This window comes from Hemiscyllium ocellatum, chromosome 6 (genome assembly GCF_020745735.1).
Source record: "Hemiscyllium ocellatum isolate sHemOce1 chromosome 6, sHemOce1.pat.X.cur, whole genome shotgun sequence".
In the NCBI taxonomy this organism is placed as follows: domain Eukaryota; kingdom Metazoa; phylum Chordata; class Chondrichthyes; order Orectolobiformes; family Hemiscylliidae; genus Hemiscyllium; species Hemiscyllium ocellatum.
In genome coordinates, this window is record NC_083406.1 from 89,659,565 (window position 1) to 89,677,515 (window position 17,951).

At 39.1% G+C, this 17,951-nt stretch overlaps 1 protein-coding gene across 1 annotated transcript in view; it reads left to right on the forward strand.

Moving 5' to 3' along the window:
* Positions 1-711: 711 nt before the first annotated feature.
* Positions 712-17,951, forward strand: part of uspl1 (ubiquitin specific peptidase like 1) — a 30,508-nt gene continuing 13,268 nt past the window's right edge. Inside the window, exons 1-4 of the mRNA XM_060826127.1 lie at positions 712-1,708; positions 9,924-10,095; positions 10,600-10,728; positions 11,079-11,715. Of these exons, the coding sequence (XP_060682110.1) occupies positions 9,970-10,095; positions 10,600-10,728; positions 11,079-11,715 (892 nt within the window). The 5' untranslated portion in view covers positions 712-1,708; positions 9,924-9,969. The remainder of the gene's footprint in view (positions 1,709-9,923; positions 10,096-10,599; positions 10,729-11,078; positions 11,716-17,951) is intronic.

The following is a 17,951-nucleotide window of genomic DNA, read 5'->3' on the forward strand; positions in this document are numbered from 1 at the left end:
GCCCTTTGCTTTCCTTGATGTTTTCTGGGGTCAATGCCTGCCAACCCTCTAGTACCTTATGAATAACAGTTGAACAGTGGGAGTCAGCCATTAAAGAAGAACATTGGGTTGACATACTGGTGTGTCTGAGCATGAGTGCTTGAAACACAAACAGGAAGTAATGATCAGGCCGACCCCTGTATCCCCTGCGGAATCATTTTCCACAGTTTCAGTTACCTGCAGCCCAAACATATTATAGGGGACCTTCCAGAACCAGGGACTGGTTCTTTCAATTCTGCCAAAAATCCCATTGAAATGAATAGGTTTGCTCCTATCCACGGTTTCAGTCTTCGGTGGTAGGTAATGGAACGTATCCCCCGCAGGTATGGGGGAGCAGAACTACTGTATTTAGACAATCTAGACTCTGCAACCCTATTCAAGTGTAAGCACATGGTGCTGCATCTGCAGCTTTAGTGAAGACATTCTGGAGCTTGATAGATTTTATCTCCTGACTTAGCCTGAGGCAGACCACCAGCAGCATTAATGATAGATCACTAAACAAGGATAACATCAGTGAGGGCTGGGGTGAAGGGTCGGCCTCAACTGAGTTTCTTTTTCCAACCCCCCAACAGATATTGCCAGACTTCCTGATCTCTTTTTTAAATTTCAGATTTCCAGCAGTTGTTGCTATGGCCCATACTTCATTTCCTTGGTGATCGAAGAATATAAAGCTCCGTGACGAGAGGACGCCAAACAGCATTTGATTATTTTGATTGGTAGAACTGCTAAAACTGTCGTTAAGTGAGCACGCTTATTTTCACAGAGCACGTGTGTAATGGTGGCACCGAGAGAAAGGAAAACCCAGCTGAAACGAGAGTGTGACAGTACTCAGAGACTTTCATTGATCGTATGATCTTCATACGGGCGCCCAGAGACTTTTTTAAAAGACGCTCGCTGGTTTAATGTGCGGCCCTTTGATGTTGTGACTGACTGTCGCATGATTGAACGGCAGGAGCAGGCCTGGGGTGGGGGGAGCTGGGAACCTTCGATCCTGAGCGGGGTTGCAGTCGGACCGGAAGTGGCCGACGGAAAACGTTGAGGAGACGTTGGTGGAGAGGCGGGAGCGGTTGTAACAGCGGCTCGCGAGACCGGGCACGAGCGGCAGCCTCCCCTCCCCCCCCCCCCGACCCAGACCCATAAGGAGGCGGGAGAAAGGCGACAGCTCCTGCTTCTCAGGTTAGCGCCGGTTTCACGTGCTGCCTCCATGTGTTTGCAGCTCTGACGCCCGCTCGGCCTGGTCAGAAACGGCTCGGTTAATGGAGGGGGGAGCGTGGGCTCGGCTCAGGTGAGGCGCCGTCTGCACCCCGCGTTCCTCCGCCGCAGCACACGGTCAGTCTCCCGGGCCGCAGCCTTCAGGTCGCGGGTGTTTGAGCTGAAGCCCAGGCCCTGTGGCGTATCCACCATTCCTGAGGTGTTTGCCCAGCTTTGGGAATTCTTTCACTTCATCGCAGATCTCGTCTTCCTCCCACCGAACATCTTCCCGTTTAAATGATCGGAATTATTTCATTGGACCGCTGCTCCGGTCTGTGGCGTGTCGACATTTCCAACTGGAACACAGAATGATCACTGTACAGGAGGAGATCATTGAGACCCTGAAGTTCGTGCCAGTTCTTCGTGAAAACATCTCGCCGAGGCTCATGTTTCTGCCTTTTCCCCTAATTTCCTTCAGGTAATTGTTCTGATTTGAAGAGGTTGATTAATTGAATCTGTTTCCACAGTACTCTTCTGTACAGATCGTAATCACTCATTGTGAAGTAAAATATTTTTCCTCGTTGATTCTTTTGCCAACCACCTCGAATCTGTGCCAATGTACTAGCAGTCTCCCCATTTTGTCTTTATTGGCCCTTCACAAAGAGCTCCATCGTACTAATAATAAAGTTTCTCTTTGAGATGAATACCAAATTTCCAACATATCCTTCTAACTGAATTTCTTTGTCCCTGGAATTTTAATCTAGAATCATTGTGATTCCAGCACAATGGTTCTTAATGAAGCCCAGGTATGATGTGCTTTATTAACTGCTTTGCTGAACTACCCTGATGGGGTCAATTATTGTGCACATAAACTCCTATGTTCTTCTGCTCCTGCACTCCCTTTAGAACCATACTTTTATATTATCTACAATGCAGATGAACTGTATCCTAGCTTGGGCTAACAAGTGGCAAGTAGTATATGTGCTACAGAAGTGCCAGGCAATGACCATATTCAGCAAAAGAGAAGCTAACCAAAAGCCTAATTGTTATGGTGTTACTATTGCTCAATCCTCCACTGTCAATAGTCTGCAGGTAAGCATTGGTTAGAAGCTGAAATAGGAAGCCATTTAAATATTGTGGTTAGAGCAGGTCAGAAGCTAGGAACCTTGCATCATTCTGGCTTCCCAAAGCCTGTCCACCATCTACAAGATACAAGTGAAGACTAGGCAAAAGTGATGACTGCAGATGCTGGAAACCAGAGTTTGGGTCAGAGTGGAGCAGGAAAATCAACCTTTCGGGCAAAAGCCCTTCGTTAGGAATGGTGGAAGACACCATCCAGGACAAATCATCCCACATGATTGGCATCACATCTACAATCATTTCCTCCATCACCAACAGTGCAGAAGTGTGTGCTATCTAAAAGATGCGCATGAGAAATTGACTAGGCTCCTTATACAGTGCCTTTTTAACCCATGAGGTCATTTCCACCTAGAAAGGCAGCAGGTACTTGGGAACACCATTACCTGCAAGTTCACCTCCAAATCACATTCCATCCTTAATTGGAATTGTACACCACCATTTCTTCACTGTTGCTGGATCAAAATCCTGATACATTCAAAATGTTATCTATACTAAATGGACTGCAGTAGTTCAAGAGGAGAGCTCACCACTACCTTCTCTGGAGCAATTAGGAATGTAAAAAATGCTGGCACAGCCAATGAAACCCATGTCCCATGAATGAATTTTTTAAAAAAAATCATCTGCCATATATCTTTTTTCCCACTAGCTGATCTGTGTCCTTTTGAAGTTTATCATTATTCTCCTTTGCATTCACAATATGTCAAAGCTTTTGTCATCGTACAGTCATCGAGATGTACAGCACAGAAACAGACCCCTCAGTCCAACTCGACTTGTGCTGACCAGATATCCTAAAGTAATCTAGACTATTCGCCAACACTTGTCTTACATCTCTGTCAACCCTGCCTATCCATATACCCTTTTTAAATGTTGTAATTGCACTAGCTTCCACAACTTCCTCTGGCAGCGCATTCCATACACGCACAACCCTTTGCATGAAAAAGTTGCCCCTACGTCTCTTTTAGATCTTCCCCTCTCACCCTAAACCTATGCCCTCTAGTTCTGGACTCCCTACACCAGGGAAAAGACCTTGTCTGCTTACCATATCCATGCTCCTCGTGATTTTCTAAACCTCTGCGAGGTCAACCCTCAGCATCTGATGCTCCAGGGAAAATAGTTCCAGCCTCTCCCTATAGTTCAAATCCTCCAAACCTAGCAACATCCTTGTAAATCTTTTCTGAACCCTTTCAAGTTTCACAGCATCCTTCCCACAGGAAGGAAACTAGAATTGCACCCAATGTTCCAAAAATGGCCGAATCAATGTCCTGTACCGCTGCAACATGACCTCCCAACTACTATATTCGATGCTCTGCTCTGACAATAAAGGAAAGCATACTAAATGTTGCCTTCACTATCTTATCTACCCTGCACCTCCACCTTCAAGGAACAATGAACCCACAACGCTTCCCAGGACCTTGCCATTAAGTCTTGCCCTGATTTGCCTTTCCAAAATGCAGCACCTCAAATTTATCCAAATTAAACTCCATCTGCCACTTCTTTGCCCATTGGCCCATCTGATCAAAATCCCACTGTACTCTGAGGTAACTTCCTTTGCTGTCCATGACATTTCCAATTTTGGTGTCAACTGCAAATTTACTAATTATACCTCCTATGTTCACATCCAAATCATTTATATAACTGATGAAAAGCAGTGGACCCAGCACTGATCCTTGTGACGCAGTACTGGTCACCGGCCTCCAGTCTGAAAAGCGACACTCCCACCACCACCACCCTCTATATTCTACCTACAAGCCAGTTCAGTATCCGAATGACTAACTTTCCCTGTATTCCATGTGATCTAGCCTTGCTAACCAGTCTACTATGAGGATCCCTGTTGAACGCCTTACTGAAGTCCATATAGATCATGTCTGCTCTCCCCTCATCAATCCTCTTAATTACTCCTGAAAAAAACTCAATCAATTAGTGAGACATTATTTCCTACGCACAAAGCCATATTGAACAATCCCTAATCGGTCTTTGCTTTTCCAAATGCATGTACGTCATGGATGTGAATACCAAGGAGTCCCCTGCACGCCTCCTTTTTTATTTATTTTACCTATGTCATCTAATTGTATGAACCTAACCATTGAGATTCAGGGACCATGAGGTCGTCACAACTAACAGCCCAGTGCTGATTTACATGTGGAATTTTCCACTATGTCTCACTAGATAGCAAATGATACATGGTAAGTAATTATTGTTTCTACCCTTTTTTTCAGTTTTATATTTAATGGTGCCACCCAGTTCGAACATTTGAATTGATAGTAGTAGAAGTTTTAGCCCTTGTCTCATCACCACTAATCTAATTGTGGCCTAAACTCCACGTGCCTGCTTAGCCCTGATAACTATTGACTCTCTTGTTCATCAAGAATAATATCTACCTCTGCCTTGAAAGTATTCAAATGACCCTGAATCCGCTCTTTGGTGAAAGAACGTTCTATTGACTGTCAATATCTGAGAGAAAAAGTTGCATCTTGTCTCCATTTTAAATGGTAAATTCCATACTTAAACAACTTTCCTAGTTCTCATTTCTCCCACAGGTGAAATATTCTTTCAGCATCAACCCTGTGAGATCCTCTTAGGATCTTGCATTTCAAGAAAATTGTCTGATTCTTCTGAGTTCCTATGATCATAAGCCCAGCCAATGCAACTCTCTTTCATAAGATAATCCCCAATCCCGATATCAATCAAATAAACCTTCTTGGAACTGTTTCTGACACCACTGACTTTTTTTTCCTTAAAATAAGGAAACCAAAACTATATACAGTATTCCAGATGTGGCCTCAAGTGCTCTCCACAACTGTTGCAAAGCATCCCTGCTTGTATATTCCATTTGCATTGCAATAAAATGTCATCCCAATCGCCTTCCTAATAATTTGCTGATTTTGGTAATTTTAGCATGGATCATAATTGAATGTGAGTTCTTGGATCTTATGGCTGAGGTATGATCATCAGTCTAAAAAAGCCTAACTACAAGGTTTAGCGTTATCTGGATTTTTTGTATTTGTACATTTGTGTCTCATACAAACACTTTTTTTCCTATTTTTAATCTATTAATCCTTGAAAACAAAAGTTTAAAAAAATTATTTTTTCTGATCTATATAAACAGTTCAGGATCTATTATTTGCCAATTTCTAATTAATACCATTGTATTTAATCATTTAGTATACTGTACAAATGTAACCTGCAGATGTTTATCCAGCAATCATTCTGGTGCAGACATGATTGGCCAAATGGCCGCTTCCTGCATCATAAGCAGCTCTGGGATATGGACTTGCAAGAAATTTATTTGCAGTGCCCAAAAACTGGCTGTCTTTTGAGTTTAATGACAACGTTGTATATGTTTAATCTCCTTTCCCATGTTGTATTCTACATGACTGCTGTCTGTTGATATTTACTACATTAAAGCAGAGGATCGTGGGAAGTCTAATTCTGATTACCAACTTGAACAGTTCATTTGTTCTGCTCAGAACAATTGTTTTATAAGCATTGGTGTCCTGAAGTGTAGAAACTCGCCCAGGTTTTTAAAAAAATGGTTTTTTTGATTAAAATGGTTTCACTATTGAAAAATCCTGCGCTGCTAAATTTTAGTTCATTTTCTTGTGGTGTGATGGGAGCATGTATATGTGTTCAGGAGTGTATTGCCCATTGAAATTTATTTTGCTGACTTTGCTGTTTGTTGTATTGTAATACTTTGTGATATTATGGCCAATTGAAATATATAGAAATTGTGGTATCTTCTTTCAATGCATGTAATTTTTTAATTCTTTAAAACTGGAAAGTAGTTAAGCAAGGCAACAATAATAAAAAACAAGGTATATATTAACTAGTTTACAAACCGTCAGGTTTTTACAGCAAATTTTTAGACCAAGGTCAGGGTCATGCTTTGATAAAATGGACCAGTGGTTTGTCTGAATTTATTAAATTTGGAGCCCTGCAACAAGGACTGATTTCCTGAATAGCATTAATAATGTTTATCAAATCTGTGACTTCAGATCATGCTTCCTACTGGTGGAAGAACCTTCCCCAGGACAAAGTAAGAAAAATTTCAAATTTAGAAATGACAAATCTTTCATATAAAGTAGATCAACAGCCAGCCTCTTTCTAATTCATCTAAAATAATTTTAAATATGCGATAGGCAACGACCTAGTGGTATTATCGCCGGACTGTTAATCCAGAGACCCAGGTAATTTTCTGGGGACCAAGCTTCAAATCTCACCATGGTGGAATTTGAATTCAGTAAAAATTTGGAATTAAGAGTCCAGCGATGACCATGAAATCATTGTCGATTGTTGGAAAAAAACTATCTGATCCACTAATATCCTTGAGGGAAGAAAACTGCCAACCTTGTCTGGACTAAATGTGATTTCAGGCCCATAACAATGTGACTGACTCTTAACTGCCTTCTGGGCAATTAAGGATGAATGCCTTTCTCCCGTAAATTAATTTTTAAAAATTGAAAGCAATGTTAATTTTTTAAAAATCTTAAAATACCATGTAAGTATTCAGAGTAGGCCTGTTGGACATAACAGCAAATCAAGGGAGCAAGAGATAACAGGTAGAGGTTGGTGAGAAGTTTTGTGTATTTTTCTTTACAGTGTGCTGTCTGGGCATTTCTGTATGGTATAAAACTTTGTTTTCTCAAAAGTGTACCCATTATGATTTTAAAAAACACAAAGTTGGGTTGATTAGTGGTTGCTTGATATCTGACCTAACAGTGGGAGCACAGTTTGGTATTCTGACTGCAATTGGATGGAATTAGGATACAGATGACAGATTATTGCATTTCTTAAACAAGGTGAGTGATTTTTAAAATCAGTTTTGGTTATTGCAATTACAGTTGTAAATAAATCTTAATGATGTGTAGTGCCTGCATAAATTACAACATCAATCTACTAGAGCATTCTTTTCAGCCTTTAATTTGACCCCTTTATGGTATTGGCTTTGTTCATGATTTTCAATGAAACACTCTTTAAAATATTGGCCTTTACCAGTGTGCCAGTATTTCTTCAAAAATAACTCTAACTGTATCCTAGTATAAAATGTCCACAACAAACATAAGGCAAAATCAATATTTTTGAAGGGCTTTTTAAACGTAATAAGCAATTGGTAGTCTTTGAAATATGGTGCAATGTTTTGTATTCATTATTATTTTAAATGTGGTTTGATGTGGGAAATGGAAAATTCACAGTGGTGTCATAAGTCAGTAGAACCAAAATCCTAGAAACCTGCAGTATGGAACGAACTGTTTCAAAATAATGCTTATAATGGCACTTTGAAAGTGCCATCGTGCTTAGGTCCACAATTTTCTTTTGATATGCAATATGGTCAGTACTTCTTCAAGTACCTGGCCAACTTCCATTTGCTATTGAATCCGCTTCCACCATCATTTCAGACTGAGTATATTGGCTCCAGACAATTAATTGAAAACAGTCCTCACCTTACTTCTGTATCTTTTGCAAATGATTTTATAGTCATTTCTGGTTGACTCATTTTTGTGAAGCAATGGTTTTATGTATCTACTGTATCAAAACCTCTATGCTGATCTCACTTGTTGCTTTTCCAAGAAGAAAAGCTCAAACACTGGCAACTTAACTCTTTTAATGTAAGTGTTTCGTCCTTTGTAATCTTCTGGTCAACTGTTGTATTCTTTCTCAGTATTTTGCATTTTTCTCAATATGTGGTGCTCTTGATTTGTTCACAGGATGTCTACTGAAGCCTAACCAGTGATTTATAAAATTCTAACATGATCAATTTCCTTTTATAAACAATAACATTATTTAAAAATACTTTTAACTCTGCATTTGACCTGATCTTACAGGGCTTCAGTTTCATTGAGCACACATACTTCTAATTTTGTCCAAAATTTTCTTTAATTCAAAAATAAAGTTAAACAGATAAGCAGTTCTTCATAGATTCTTCATATTTCTCTTCCTCTCTGCTCTTTCCTGCATCCCTCACATTTTCTACTTGTGTCTAGAAGCATTGACTCCATTGATTAAGGAGTATTGTGGTATCTCATGAATTGGTGAACTCAGACAGCAAATGTTGTCAGACTGTTTAATCACATTTAATCCCTGTTCCCACCAAAGTCCAAGCACGCACTTGTTAGTGGAATTCATTCCATTATAATCCTGACTAATTTTAGTTAATTGAATTTCGTTTTATTTCATTGGTCGATTGTTTGTTTCTCCTCAGTGAACTGTGGTTTGAGGAAAAGGCAGGAGGATTGCACAAAGTTGTGATGGTTATTTGGAGAGCCAGTATAGACTCTTTTGGCTGAAATGTTGCCTCCTGCAGCGTGACACTTACGTGATTATTTGCTCTCCCACCATAACCTATTTAACAACACTTTTTGACAATTGGTTAACACTGCCTCACAGTGCCAGGGATCTGAGTGTAATCCCATCCTCTGGCAACTATCTGTGTAGAATTTGCATGTTCTCCCTGTGTCAGCATGGGTTTCCTTTATGTGCTCCAATTTCCTCCCATAGTCCAAAGATGTGCAGGTTAGATGAATTGGCCATACTAAATTGCCCATAGTGTCCAGGGATATGCCGGCTTTGTGGATTAGCAATGGAAACTGCAGGTTGCAGGGATAGGATAGTGGATGCTGTTCGGAGAGTTGGTGTGGACTTGATGGGCCAAATTACCTGCTTAGAATTTCTACAGAGTGCATGATTCAATTACCTCATCAGGCTTACACATTACTACACATTATTGTGTTCTGTCTTTCATGTGAAGGAGTAATTCTAAAGAAATTTTGCCAATCTTCTTTGGAAGAAGCAAGTTATGCTGTAGCTATTAAGAAAGTGCTAACACTGGATTGTGGTTTTCTGTTCCTGTGCACCCACATTTAAATCTATTCAAAATTGTTCAAGATTTTGATTTCAAAGACCACCAATTCTGTTATGAAAGCCACTGATTTCATTGCAGTTGACAGGGTGGGTATCAGACTTAACCTTTTGAAGCAAGACTGTTTATATTTTACGTCTTCAATGTAAATCATGCCAATTTGAGGCTTTCTCCTCCATTTTGAAAAGCTATTTTCACAGATCTCTTTAAATGTGTTACTTGCTGAATTGTACTCACCAGTGTGGATTTTCTGCAATCAGATTTTTTTTTAAAAAATTCCAGAGAAATTAGTTTTTCTGTCTCCTGTTAAGTGCAATGCTTCATTAAGGTTTAATTATTAAAATTTCAATATTGAGATTTTGCAAACGTCTCTTGTGCAAGTTAAAGTAATGATGTAGGCTATGGTTAGATCATTTATCGACTGCGCAAAAATCTAGCTATGCATCTTAAAATAGCAGTAAGATTAATCACAATTTAGCACTCTGGTTTGCTGAGTAGCTACCAATTACCTTAATCTGGCATTGTTGCTTAAAATATTGTAAGCTTCATATAATTTTGAACTTACTAAATGTGCATTTATAGTATGATACTAGCAATGGGTGTTTGTATGTTGCAAATTTGCAGTTTGATATGCCTACAAATTAGCAAAATATCAAGGTTTTATATTCTCTAACAACATCTTCAACTTTTATTTTAACAGCATATTCTGACAAGTTCCTGATGATATACTTCAAATCACCGGTGAGATGGTAAAGGTTAGCCTTTGGCTGAGCATGGCGGATAAACAGAAGACCAAGACTGGTTTGCCACTGAGTGGCCCAAGCACTGATATAAATGTATCTTCCAGCCACACGGTGGGGTATTTGGGAAAAGTCAGTAAAACTGTTTATTCCTCTCTAAACTGAGCAAAGTTCTAAATTTTATTATATTTTCAAATTATTTTGCATCTATTGTCTTGAAAAGGTGAGAGAAAGGTGGAGCATTCTAAACTCAAAGTGACACGGAAATCTTGCACAAAGTGCTATGGCGAAAGATTTATCTGAAGTGAAAACATGGTTACCATGGTAATCCTCTAAGTACTGAGTAGTGCTGAAACATGCACCCGCAATCACTGAGTTTGACTCTCCAACAAAAACTTGAATATGAAAGTAAACTTGGCAAAAACAATATTCTTTTTCATATTTGTTCAGCTTAAAACTGTCCTTAAGTGTGCTTTTCATCTTCTGTACTGAAGGTGAAAATTCAAACTGAAATTGTATTTTAAGTTTCTATCTGGCCATGAACAGATGGATGGTATAAAACAGTTTCAATATTTTTAAAACGGACTTTGAATTGTATACATAACTGGTAACTTGCTCTGTTTTCCTTCTCTGCAGTTTTCTGAAAATACCTCACTCATTCAAGAGCAATATTGTCCTGCCTGTGCTGCAAAAGGAGAAAATAAAGCTTTGCGCCGATTCTATATAAGCTTAGAGGAATCTGTTCTTCTTTGTGAAAGTCCACAGGTATTGGAAATTTTAGATTCTTTTGGTTTGGTTTTCAGGAATCTCTCCTGAAATGCTTTTATCAGCTGCTCAAACATGTTTAGTAATATTTGAGTAATTAGTTAACAATCAGAGGTTATTCAACATTGTTAACCAATCCTAGTAATTCATTCCACCTGCACTGTCAGCATAGTCAATATGTCCTTTGTGGTTACCATGCCATTGATCTGCAGTTTGGAAAGCATTCCAGTTTTCCAGATCTGATTGATATGTTTGTAGTAAGATTTTAAGTAATCAAATTAGACGCATACAGATGGTATTTGCATTTGTTGTTATATTTCTGCATTTAACAACTTTAAACTTCTTTCTAGTGTGTCTTTCCTTTGGGATGTAAACCATTGAATGAGATCCTCATTTCACCTACCTTGCCTCGATTATCAGTTCAAGCTGCGAAGAGCATATCTGGATCAGGTGCACTAGTTCCTCTGTGTAAGCGGAACGTGAAACGACAGAAAACTTCTAATTGTAATAATAAAGACATTTTCAGTGGATCTTGTGTTATACCCAAGGAAGCTGCATATCAGCCAGTTGAAACTGACCTAAATAAAATTGACAGTTTTGTCCCTTGTTCAGAAAATGGAAGCAATTCTAAGTCATTTAATTCAAGTGAAAGTAATGGCATTGTTATCCCTGATAAGACAATTTTTGGGGTACGTGATCAATTATGTGGCAAAAGAAAGGAACCACCGTCTGAAACTGAACATTCTGGTCAGCCTAAATTGGAAGTTCCAGTTGTGCAGTCACAGGTTGAACAATTATTTCTTCAGTGGAAGAACAAATCTGCTCTCTGCTGGCTAGACTGCGTACTGATAGCTTTGGTCCACTTGAAACTGCTAAGAAAATTAATGCCCAATCTAGGGACGGAAATGGAATCTCCATTTAAGAAACTGTACACAGAATATGATCAGGCGTGCACACTGGTATCTAACTGCCAAAGCCATTGCAAAGGTAGGAATTGATACGTGGCGTTGTGTATTACATTATGATGCCTAAATATTTATGATTTCCTTGTGTATCTGAGCCACTGCCATGTATTGTTGCTTACTTGTTACCATTTTAAACTCTAATTCTGTCCAAAGAAAATCCCTATTGCAATTTACATCCCATGCCCATACCACAAGAATTCTCTGATTATTTGTTTTAGGAAAAGAGAAGCATTCCCTTCAAATCAAACTAAATTCTCGTCACTACTAATAATGTCGACTGGAGGTATATATTTCCATCAATTCATTTCACTGAAGATTGTGATTCAAGAATTTTGTCTTGTGTATCTATTTCAGAGAAAGTAGTGATGAAGGAGTCTTGTCAAAATGCTTATGAATTAGAACCCCTGCTAGAGCTTTAGTAAAAATATAGGACCAAGGAAGCAAACATTGTCCAATTCAGAAGTTGGTTATTAGGTTGAACTTAAGTTAGATTGTTATTTATTACTGAAATTAAATCTTGGAGAAAGCCCAGGAGACTTAAGTAACCAAGTCAGGTAGCTAGCAACAATAGGATAGATTGGTCCTCTGCAGGAATTCGGTGCTAGTGGCAGTTTGCACAACTTTTTTAAGTTAAAATGATGGTAGTTTATTTTAAAAACTAACTTTGTGATATACAGTGTGATACTCTGGATACTTGGTATATTGCAAGGCAACACATAATTAAATAAAACAGTTAAATATGTTTTAAACTTGATCCCTTAGTCTGAGTTCATTGTTTAAAGAGAGACATCTTTTTTAGCATCAATCTTGTTAAATCCTCTCAGAATTTTTATATCTTTCAATAAGGTATTCATTCATTTTTCTAAATTCCAATGGATGTAGCCCAACCTGTCTAACCTGCCCTCATAAATAATCCTGTCAACTATGGTATCAGTTGAGTGAACCTTCTTTCGATCGCTTCTCATGCATTTGCATTTTTTTTTAAAATAGGAAGGCAAACACTGCATATGTGATCACTCCAATGTTATATGCAATTATAGCAAAACATACTACTTTTACATTCAATTTGTTTTCAATAAATGACAACATTTCATTTGCCTGTCTTATCCTGAACCTCTGTCCTCATTTTTATGAGTCATGTACCAGGCTACTTGGATTCTGTCAGCACCAACAAATTTTGCAGTTTCTCTCCTTCTGTGGTTGTTTTTCTGTTCTTCCTGCCAAAGTGAACAAGTTAGCATTTTCATATATTATTTTTCAAATAGCAAATATTTGCCACTCCCCTAACCTGTCTAGATGCCTGTGCAGACTCCTTATGTTCCGTTCACAAAGTGCTTTACTACCTATGCTAAGTTTGCTAGTGAGACAATCATACATTTTGTTCCTTCATCCAAGTCTTTAATAAATAATTGAGGTCGCAACACTGATACGGTGCTCCACTCCACTGATGTCAGAGCCTCTGAACCTGAAGAAGATACATTTATTCTCACTGTCTGCTGCCTGTTTATCAAGTGATCCTTTAATCATAAAAATGTGACCCTGTACAGCGTGAGCTCTTATTTTGCACAGTAAACATGTCAGATGCCTTGAGGAAATCTGAGTGCAGCACATGCACAGGTTCTCCTTTATTCACTTGGTTACATTCTCAAAGAGCTGTAATGAAAAAATTAACACCCTTCCTTGAGGTATTCAGGGCTTTTCAGACTTTAGTAATTTTCTGGTACCCTTTCCTTGATGATAGTTACAAAAGTAGGACATTATAAAGCAGGCGAATTTTCAAGGCAATGAAAACTATGTGGATCACAAGAATAAGGGTAACAGTAGACTAAAATATTCTGTAGTCAATAAACTTTTTTTGACTTGATGTAAAATCTTTTTTTTAAATGAAAACACTCAATAGTATAGAGTATAAATTCAATGACTAATCATGTTAGTGGAATTTTTAACATATTGGAGAAGAGTTTAATGTTCTGAAATGAAAAGCATTGCCTCAGAGTGTTAGCCACACCTTCCAACCCAATTGTAGGTTCCCAGAATTTCTGCATCTTACATTCTCCAAGATGATATGAGACCTTTCTTGCTTCATTCTCTGAAAGTACCACTACACAATCCTTTTACCTTTCAGGACTTCGAAACCCCCTCACAAAAAACACATTCCGAGTTCCAGCAGTGCTGATCACAGATCCTGCACCCAATGCTGTCAATTGACAGGATCACTTTGTGCTACTTTTGTGGACCAGTTTCCTATTGAGATTTAAAGTATCTCTGGAACTTTCCAAGATTCCACAATCTTATAATATTAGATACAGCTGAATATGTTCCCTTTGATTAGTACCTAATAACTTCTACCATACCTACAAAGAACTCTACTTTGTGATATTCCTCCTGGCTGGGACAGTCTCGAACAAGGGATGTGGAGTAGACGATCTAGGAGAATTGAGGAGAAAGTTTTTCAGCCGGAGTGATGAACTTACAAAATTTTGTACTACAAAAGTGACTGAATATCTTTAAGCTGGTAATCAATTTCTATACAATAAAGTTGATGAGGCCATGGGGATGGAGCAGAAATATAGTATTAAGATTGGGATCAGCCTGCTTGTAATGGCCTACTCTTGCTCCTATTTCTACAACTCTAGCATTAAAGGAGATCCTGAATCAATTGTGAGAGATATATAAAGCAGGTTGCAGATTTACTGTCATCTGCTATGTGTGTACTGTGTAAGTCTACTAGTGGCACTTTACGTCAATCCTACAATTTTATGTGTCACTAAGCCCAAATTTCAGGGAACACTTGTCAAACCTGGAACATTTACCTCATTCCCTAACTCCCAAAGCTCCATTTTTCAAATACTAATTTCCTGGCATCCTCAATGTTTGCAACTTTCAGACTTTTATATTATTCTGTAACCCATGCAGGGCACTGTGATGACAAATGCTCTTTGATGCTGTTTCATTGATGCAGATGAGAATATGGGAGGAATGATGAGTACGTATACAGCTGACACAAAGATCGGCTGGGTGAGGAAGAAGGTCTTGGGTTACTGGAGGCTTTGACAATTTGGGCAGATCAATGACAGTTGGGATTTAAACCCTGATAAGCATGACATGATGCACTTTGAATGAAGTAACAAGGCAAGGCAAGGAAGTACTCAAATGACGTGACACTAAAAAAACTAAGAACAACAAAAGATCTGAGTGCTTGTCCACAAATCCCTGAAGGTGGCAGGGGAGTTTAATAGGGTAGTTAAAGCATTTGTGACACTTGCCTTTATCATTAAGGCATAGAGTATAAGAGCATGGAGGTCTCGTTGGAGGGCTTTGGTTAGGCTACATCTAAAGTACTGTGTGCAGATGTAATACTTGCATGTAGAAAGATTAAACTGGAGGAGATGCAAAGGAGATTTACCAGATGTTGTCTGGCATGGAGCACTTTAGCTATGCAGAGAGGCTGGATAAGCTTGGGTTGTTTTTTTTGCAGCAGCGAAAGTTGAAATGCATGATCTTACTGTCTCTCTGCCTTGTTCTAGAAGAAAGAACAGTATAGCACAGGAACAGGCCCTTCAGCCCACCAAGACTGCACCAACACATGCCTTTTAAAAACTAAAAACCTTTTGCCTTAATGCTGTCTGTATCTCTCTATTCCCTGTCTGTTCAAATATCTGTCAAGATGTTGCTTAGATGTTGCTATTGTATCTGCCTCCACAACTTCCTCTAGTAGCACATTCCATGCATTTATCACCTTCTATTTAAAGGAGACGCTGTTTTTATTTAAACTTATCCTTTTTTCCCTTGATCCTATGTCCCCTGGTGGTTTACATTTCTACCCTGGGGGAAAAAGACTCCAACTATCCTTTCTACCCATGCCTATTATAATATTGTAAACATCTATCACATTGCCCTCATCCATCAATGTTCAAGTGAAAACAAACCAAATTTATCACATCTCTCCTCATAGCTAACACCCTCCAACATCAAAGAACGCTTTTTCTGTACCCTCTAAACCTTCCACATCCTTCTGGTAGTGTGCAACCAGAACTGTACATAGTATTCCAAATGTGGTCGAACTAAAGTTCTGTACAGCTGCAGCACGGCTTGCCAATATTTTATACTCTGTGCCTTGACCAATGAAAGCAAGCATGCCATATTCCTTCTTGACCACTTTTGTTGCCACTTTTGGGGAACTGTTGTTCTGTACACCTAAATCCTTCTGTATATCGATGCTACTGAGGATTCAGCCATTTACCGTATACCTCCCTCCTACAGTAAATCTCCCAAAATGCAACACCTTGTATTTGTCCGGATGAAACTCTTATTTGCCATTTCTCTGCTTAAGTCTCTAGCCTATCTATCTCCTGCTGTATCCTCTGGCAATCCTCTCCATCATCTGTAGCTCCCTCAACATTTGTACCATCTGCAAACTTACTGATCAGGCCACCTAATTCTCATCCAAATATATATTACAAACAGGGGTCCCAGCACTGATTCCTGCAGAATACCACTGGTCACAGAGTTCCAATCTGAAAAGCACCCTTCTACAATGACACTTCTGTGACTGTATTCAACTTAGCACCTTACGTGGTTCTCACGTGACATCACCTTTTATCAGCCTGCCATGAGAGCTTGTCAAAGGTCTTGCTAAGCTCCAGATTAACAATATCTACTACCCTGCTCTCATTAATCATTTTTGTCACTTCCTCAAAAAACTCAAACAAATTTGAGCGTCACAACCTTCCTCACACAAAGCAATGCTGTCTTTTGCTAATAAGACCATCTTTTCAAATGTGAGTAAATCCTGTTCCTAGAATCTTTATCAATAATTTCCCTATCACTGATGTAAGGCTTACCAGTGTGACATTTCCTAGATTCTGTGTTGCCTTCCTTAAGCAAAGGAACAGTGACCTCTCCTGAGACGAAAGAGGAAGCCGATTTTGTACAAGGCTCTAGCAATGTCCTTATCTGCTTCTCCGCATTCTGGGATAAATCTCATCAGGTTCTGGGGACTTGTCCACCTTTGTGCTTTTTAACATCCAACATCATCTCTGTTTTTATATTGGTATGCTCCAACATATCAGCATACCTCTTCTGACTCTCGCCATCCACCATGTCCTTCTTCTTTGTGAATACTGATACAAAGTATTTGTTTATGACCTCACCCACTTCCTCTGGCTCCATGTATAAATCCCTCCTTTGTCCTTGTATGGACCTATCCTTTCCAAAGCCCCTTATGTATAAAAGCCTTGGGATGTTCCTTAATCCTGTTTGCCAAAGATGTTTCATGCTCACTTTTAGCCCTACAATTTCTTGTTTTGTGTTCTTTCTTGCTATATATGTATTCATAGTCTCTGTCTCTCTTCAGTTTCCTATATCTTACGTATGCCTCCATTTTCTTTTGGATTAAAGCTCTCAATTTTTCTTAATCCAAGGTTCCTAAATCTTGCCATCTTTATCCCTAATATATATATAGGAATATGCTGGACCTGAACTCTAAACAACTGGCCTTTAAAAGATTCCCACATGCCAGATGTAAATTTACCCTTAAACAGCCACCCACAATCTACATTTCCCCAGTTCCTGCCTAACATTGAAGTGGTTAGCCCTCCCTCAATTTAATACTTTCAGCTGAAGACTACTCTTGTCCTTATCAATGGGTAACTTCAAACTTGAAAGGATTATAGTCACTATTCTCAATATGCACCCCCATTAAAGCTTCGATCACTGGGCTAAGCTCATTCCTTAATGTCAGGTCTATTATGGTCCCTTCTCTCATTGCATTATTTACAAACCAATTGAAAAAATTTTCATGGACACATCTATTAAATTCGCTCCCATCCAAGCCCTGCACTGAGTCCCAGTCAATATAAGGCAAATTAAAATTATTCACCACAAGAACCCTGTTGGTTTTCACATTTTTCCATTATCTGTCCACATATCTATTCTTCTATTGCTTGCTGGCTGTTGGGAAGCACATAGTACAATCCCATCGAAGTGATTGCACCCTTTGTATTCCTGAGCTCTATCCATATGGCCTCACTGGATGAGCCGTTCAAGGTATCCTTGTTCTCCCTCAGTATATTGTGATAATCCCCTTTATCAGTAACACAACTCCCCCCAACTCATTTACATCCTCCTCTATCTCACCTCCTGAAACATCTTAATCCCAGAATGTTAAGGTGCCAATCTTGTCCATCTCGCCACCAAGTCTCTGTAAATAGCTACAGCATCATAGAGCTTCGATTAATACATATAACTAAGTTATCT